The sequence below is a fragment of the Epinephelus moara genome, chromosome 3 (genome assembly GCF_006386435.1).
Source record: "Epinephelus moara isolate mb chromosome 3, YSFRI_EMoa_1.0, whole genome shotgun sequence".
Lineage (NCBI taxonomy): Eukaryota > Metazoa > Chordata > Actinopteri > Perciformes > Serranidae > Epinephelus > Epinephelus moara.
This window is the reverse complement of record NC_065508.1, coordinates 31830006-31837379: the sequence shown is the minus strand read 5'-3', so window position 1 is coordinate 31837379 and position 7374 is coordinate 31830006. Positions and strand designations below refer to the sequence as shown.

The window sequence follows — 7374 nt, the reverse complement described above, 5'->3', positions numbered from 1 at the left end:
GACTTGTTGGGGCTTGGTACCCAACCTCGGATTTGACCTTTTGTCCTGGCTCCCCCTTGCCATAGCATGTTTGTTGTACCTCATCAATCTCTAGCTGCAATAGCAGTTGCCATTTGTGGATGTTGGAACAGTGGACTAGGAGTTGTTTCTTTGTCAGGCTAGATGTTGTTTTGAAGCTTCCATGTATCCCACATCCTCTGCATGTAGCCCCTCTCACAGGGATTACTAGTATAGTAGTATTCAATAGTTCCATGTTCTCTGCTCTAGTCCATCTCTGTCTCGTTCCAATAGCCCATTTCTCATCAGATTGCCCTGGTTCCCCAACACCTGACGTGGACCTTGTTGACTCAGGCAACATCTGAGCCAGTATGACTCTTGTGTTTGTGGTTCCACTCATCCTGAGGTAGGCTAGCAGTAATGAGGATATGTGTTATGCCGCCCTGACCAGGAATGGAACCACAGATCTTCTGTGTCAAAGTCATTAGCCTTGCAGTTACACTAGAACTATGGTGACCATCGCAAACTGCACACATACAGCCACTGTACATTTTGTCCATTCTGGGCTACTGTAGAAACAACATGGTGGATTTCTTTGAAGAGGACCCTCCGCATATGTACATATAAACAGCTCACTGTAAAGTAACAAAAACACAAGTTATAAACTAATGAAAACATAGTTATGAATATTAAACTATAATTTCTGCCAGTGTATCCCCCTAAATCCTACACACTGGACCTTTAAAAGGTGTATGTTTTATTTTTTCTTTTGCCTTTTATTTACTTATTTTAAAAGTATTATTTCAATGAATTAATGACAGTATTTCTCTTTATCAACATTTATGTGTGTCTTCTCAGTTTCGCCCTCTTAATCATCCATTTGGAAAAACTTTTTTTTTTTTTTTCTCTGTAATGGTGTATATTTTTTTAAACTTTTAGATGCTAGATAAATTCAAAGATTTACATTTGGTATCTCAGAAACCAAGGAGCAGACAGAGCGTTACAGTATCTACACTGTAGGGGAGGTAATTACAGCACACTGCATTATCAGCAGCATCCCTATAGCACCACTGTCCATATCTAAATGACTATATTTATCAGTTTGCTTGGCACTAAAGGCTTCTTCAGTACCCACTGAACCTCATTCTGCAAACTGCCTTATGCGGTGAAATACCCAGTGGGTCCTAAATGTAATGTAAACACTGAAAGTAACATCAGCAGGTCTTGGTGACAGATCCCAAGAATAAATGTCTGTCCACTGACACTTTAATGATTTGAGTAATGGAGTGAAAAATAAGATTGTGCCACCACCACCAAACAGTGAACTGTTGGGAGACTAGTGCAATGTTAAAATACCAGTGTGGCTAGCATTAAGGTGTCCTTTACTTGGAACAAAGGGGGGCTGGCCCAAACCAAGAGAAACAGCTCCAGTCCCAATTATTTGGACATATTTTGGACCATACAGTACAAGAAAAAGGACTCACTTTTTGACTGAGGACGGTTTGTAATAACTTCATTTGGACAGCAGAGGTCCTGTTTGAGCTCTTGGAGCCCGTCTTGATTCTTTTGCAGTGAAAAGAGAAAGTCATCTTGTCACCCTCTGCTGGCACCACAAACTGTATAAAATACTCACACATCACATGAGCCTTATTATGTGCTTGGGGGTATGACATAAAAGAGAATGACAGAAAGAAAACAAAATTTTTTTTTTTACATATATCCTTGATTGATATTATCTTACTATATCTTACTATATAATGATGAAAACTCTGTCTGTGGGTGTGTCTGTTCCACGTTTTTCTCCTCACGGACCTCCATGTGAAATTTGGCACAGTGGTAGAGGGTCATGGGAGGATGCGAATGAAGCAATATTACATTAATTGGCCAAATGGGGGCGCTATAGCTACCGATTGAAATCGCAAACTTTGAATGGGCATCTCATGCCCCGTATGTCGTAGAGACATGAAACTTTGCACAGAGATGCCTCTCCTCATGAGGAACAAATTTACCTAAGAACCCATAACTTCCGGTTATATAGATTTTCCGCCATTTTGATTTTTTTTAAAAAACACTTAAAATCGATCTCTTCCTATAAAGTTTGACCGATCTGAATGAAACTCGGTGAACATAATCTCGGGACCAATATCTAAAGTTCCCTCTTGGCAAAAGTTGGAAAACTTACTAAAACTGAGCTTCTATAAGGCAATGAATATTGCGGAGGGCGTGGCTCATCACATAAAGGTGTATAACATCTCAAGGGTTTCACCGATCACCACGCAACTTTGTAGGCATATGACCACACATAATCTGAGGGGACCTCTCCATTATTGACCCCATCAAACAAAATGGGGGCGCTAGAGAGCTAATTTCTTATCTAGGCCGATTCAAACCTCATAAATCATGTATTACAAAAAGTAAACTTTGGAATCAATCTAAAACAAGATGATGCATCTCAAGGGGCTTATCTAATTTCAAACATAAGGCAATGAATATTGCAGAGGGCGTGGCTCATCACATAAAGGTGTATAACATCAGCCATATCGATTTTACTAAACTTGGTAGATATGTAGAACAGGACGCCTCAAGGTGACTGGAGAAATTTAACTCTAATTGGCAACTGGGTGGCGCTATAACAACAGAAAAATGCTTAGAAATGGCTAAAATGCGACTGATTGCTGTGGCTCCCCCTGTGGCCGAATGTTGTTGTTTTTTTTTCTAATTTTGGGTATGACTAATTCATGGTATGGTATGCTGCTGCAACAAGGGCTAGCCGCACCTTTCCCATGTGAACTAGTGCGCCCCACTTTTAAGTCATACAACAAAAAACACTTTTACTGTCTGCCTTTCAACGTGCTACCTCAACTACTGATGTACAGTTTTAGCCCACTAACTATCCCACTATTGGCAATGGTACTACTGTACTTTCAATAAAGCAATCATGCTATCAAATTCACAAAAACTGTCTGAATACATTGCTCTTCTTAATGGGTTCAGTAGACTATTTAATCTGCAATTTCCTATGACCTGTATCCCAAACACACACCATGTGAAACTGTACGTGGGCAACTGTGCACTCAATGGGTATTAATGAATAAGGAATCAGTTCAATCTGAAGACAGATTTGTTTTGGTTACATTTGTAAGGGCAATTAATATTTAAACATTTGTGCATCTACAGCCTTTCAACATACTTTAAGGCATTAGCAGTGTGAACATTGTATGAACTGAGGTGATTACATAATGTCTGACAGGAGGACAGCCTTATTATTCCAGAGGAGCCTTTCATTTGTCAGTCACGAGGATCACTGTGTAAAAAGTGACACCATGCCCTGACAGGCTGATTCTTACCAATACTCATCATCATCCAAATGTTCATTGAATATATGAAAACCTTCATTTTATTGATTTAACATCTCAGTCATAATACAATAACAGGTATGTGCAATGCATCTCTAATTTTGCCAAATTTCATGCTTGACTGATTAAATATTTACAAAGCTCCAGGATTTAAAGGCACTTCACTTGACCCTCTGAGTTTCTTCAGTCCCTCTATGGTGTGACCATGTGAGCACACACTTTCTCTTTCACTCTTTGATCTCTGGAAACCCCCCCTAACTTTAGTACAGTCTAGAATTCAGTTGACGCAGATAAGTAACAGAGTAAACAACACTGGACAGAAGACCAAGCAGCTGAACCAGCTTTATTAAGACAAGATGAAAAAGTTATTTTTGATGCTTTTTCTCTGTCACTTTTCATCTGCAGGTAAGATCATATTTGAAATCTTTAACTTTCCACTTGCTCTGCATTTTACTCCTGTGTAGCTCAACGACACGAGGGATTTTTTTTTCACCTCAACTCCATAAGATTGTATGTTTAAACTGAATCCCATGATGTGCGTGTTGACAATGTGCGTATATTTATAATGTGTGTATAAACCTTGTTTGTCCTGCAGTGAAACACACCCTGAGGTATGCCGTTACTACATTTTCTAGAGAGCAAGACTTCATGTTTGTCGGTATTTCAGTGGTTGATGGCATTGTGGCGGTTAACTGCGACAGCATCAAACAGAAAGTGGAACCAAAACGGGACTGGATGAAAAAAGCCTATGATGAAAATCCTGATCACTTGGAGTGGCACACCCAACAGTGTTATTACCCCAACTTCTTCAAAACCACGATACATGATTTGAAACAGCGCTTCAACCAAAGTAGAGGTAAAATATTTGGTATTCTGTTTTTCACTGGTTTGGAAATTACATTGATGTCATGATATGTAAGTAGATATCGTCTTTGATTTTGGATGTGTTGTCTTCTCCTGGTTTTAAAGGCTGCATTACAATAAAGTGATGTAACTTTCTGAACTTAACACACTGTTCTAACATTCTATTATTTGTCTTTACCCAATTAGTTGTTATATTGTTAGTGGTGTATATATTTTCTGAAAGCAACAGCTGTCAACCCCTACAGTCTCGTCACAATATTTATATCAAGGTATTTGGACAAAATATTGTGATTTTTGATTTTTTCCTATATTGCCCGGCCCTATTTTATCCTGACACTCCAGAGAGCCTCAAGAAACTATCAAGACCCCATGTTCATCTGTACAGGTGTTAGTTCAAGAATCCTCACTCCCCACTTTTCATCTAACCTTTCGTATTGCTGCAGAATACTTAACCTCCTGATATACAAGCTTTTCCTTAGTATGCATTTTTTTTATTTCTTCTACCTATTTTGGATTAGCAGGACCCAATTAGATTTTTCTTTAAAACAAAGCATTGTCTCTGAGCAGTAAGTAGTTGTGGAAAAAAATACTTCCTTCCATGGGGTTGATGGGTTTATTTTTAATAGTCACAATTAAAGTATAAAGCAGTAGCCTATGTTTTAGTGCCTGAATATTGTAATGCAATAAAAAAATTACAAACACTGCAACATTTGTTCAATGTTTTGTAACTCTTCAGGCTAGAGGACACTGATCAAGTCTTAAACTGCTTAAAACTGTTGTTTCCAGTGCCTGAACATGGCTGTGCAAAAGCCAAGTCGTAATTAATACAATAATAAAGACCCAATGTCCTTTAAAAAGTACTTGCTAGTTAACAGCATTTTAACTTTTTTTTACTATTGCTAAAATTCATACAGTGTTTATGCCATTTCAAACTACAATTGTTATAAAAGCAAAAAAAAGTTTCAACCTTAAAATCTAATCAGTTTTTGTGCTTTTTCCAATTACGTGTGGATTGACTTTAGGCTGTGACTTGGCAGAGATGGCCGCCATCTTGTTTTTACATAGATTAGAGTATTGTGCTCTTGCTACTAATAGATAGCATAAAAAGGTCTACATTAAGCAAAAATGAATTATATGGTGCAGCAAACTCCAAATGTAATGTCCTCATATGAGGATGCAGGGTCACAGGAGGTTAACAATTAAACAGGACTAATTATGTACAATTTGGATATTTAATTTGGAATATATATCAGATTAATTATTTTGAGTTATTTCATGCTGGTCATACCAACCTGCACAAGGGTGAAGGTTGAGATAGCCGTGATTAAGAGATGACAGAAAATAAGGGAGAGCGATAAGGTTCCCAGCTGGACTCCAACCAGGGATATTATAGGTCATGGTCGGCATCTTAACTTAAATCCTGTGACTTTGTACATAAAACACTTTAGTGTAACCAGATTGCAAGAAGACATAACCACTTGGTTTACTGTCATTGTCAGTTATTTACAGAACATTACTATAGCTGTTGTGGAATGGAATTTAGTTTTCATCACTCATATAAAGAAAAAGTGCTGATTATCCGCAGTTGAATCATGAGCACACCACAAGACTGGGAGAATAGCTATGCATCACACAATGCAGAGTATTTCTGAGATCATCTTTCCACTGGAGCTATGCATCATCAGTGCATCATTGCTAACTGCAGACTCTGTCTCTGTCTCTCAGGTGTCCACATTCTCCAGACGAATACTGGTTGTGAATGAGATGACGAGACTGGAGAGGTTACTGGTTTTAATCAGTTTGGTTATGATGGAGAAGACTTAATATCATTCGACCTGAAGACACTGACATGGGTCGCTCCAAAACCACAGGCTTTCAACATCAAAATGAGATGGGACGCTGACAAAACTATGATTCGAGGCAATGAATACCAACTCACGCAGATTTTCCCTGAGTGGCTGAAGAAGTATGTGGCCTACATGAACAGCTCTCTGCTGAGAACAGGTAGAATCACATGGCCTGATGTAGTTTCATGGACACAAAGATGTTCTTACAGTCTGTATTGTTTTATTACTCCACTGACATGACCTTCTCAGATTCTGTCCCTGATTGTCGTGAGTTTCTTCAGTGGTAGTGTAGTTCCCTTCTCTGTCTATATACAGACGATGAGGTTGTGTAGCCAATGGGTTGTTATGTAGCACTGTCATATGTTCTTATAGCTCATAAGATGGGTGTATGGGCATGTGGCATATTCCCCTGAAAAAAAAAAGTTGGACAATTTTAATGCAGACAGTTGAGTCATACAGGGACAGTTCAATGATTGTATGACAATTTATATTTAAGCTTACTGACAGGGACAGGAATCATCAGGCAGACAAGGGTCAGAACTAGAGAGGTAGTCGAAACAGGCAAATAACTCCAAAGGTACAGGCAAGAAATACAAAGTCAGGCAGAGGGTCAGGCAGGCAGGACGTTTACAAGTTCCAGATTCAGGTTTCACACTATAGATAACAGGTTACAGAATACAGGGGCGAGAAAGCAAAGGTACAAAGCATATACCAACTTTGCCAAACTGGCAGGGAGTGAATGGAAAAGGGCTGATTAAGGGCTGATAAGGAAATTGTAAAAAGGAGGGACAGTCTGAGGTCATGTGGTGGAAGAATTGAAAAATGCAATTAAGGAACCTTGTAATGGGGAATGTGGCTGGAGAAGAGGGACAGAGAGAAAGATAAGACCATCATTGTGTTCAAATAGCTGTTTATTCAATATTCTGGTTTATGATCAAATACCTGCAAAACCAATGACATTCACATCAGCCTCAGTTGTATTTTCCTTTCTCATCTTTCTCTATCCCCTCTNCCATCATTGTGTTCAAATAGCTGTTTATTCAATATTCTGGTTTATGATCAAATACCTGCAAAACCAATGACATTCACATCAGCCTCAGTTGTATTTTCCTTTCTCATCTTTCTCTATCCCCTCTCCATCTCTCGCCCCCTCTCCCTCCATTGTCTCTCTGTCTCCTCAGAGCCCTCAGTGTTTCTCCTCCAGAAGACGCCCTCCTCTCCAGTCAGCTGCCACGCTACAGGTTTCTTCCCTGACAGAGCCATGATGTTCTGGAGGAAAGATGGAGAGGAGATTCATGAAGATGTGGAAC

General features: G+C 39.1%; 2 protein-coding genes across 2 annotated transcripts in view; both read left to right on the top strand.

Moving 5' to 3' along the window:
• The window catches only part of LOC126388307 (major histocompatibility complex class I-related gene protein-like), a 15056-nt gene extending 8916 nt beyond the window's left edge, over positions 1-6140 (top strand). Inside the window, exons 2-3 of the mRNA XM_050041361.1 lie at positions 3949-4209; positions 5943-6140. Coding sequence (XP_049897318.1) covers positions 3949-4209; positions 5943-5980 — 299 coding nt within the window. The 3' untranslated portion in view covers positions 5981-6140. The remainder of the gene's footprint in view (positions 1-3948; positions 4210-5942) is intronic.
• Positions 1-7374, top strand: part of LOC126388306 (major histocompatibility complex class I-related gene protein-like) — a 32332-nt gene that overhangs the window by 21139 nt on the left and 3819 nt on the right. The gene's annotated exons all lie outside the window — the stretch shown is intronic.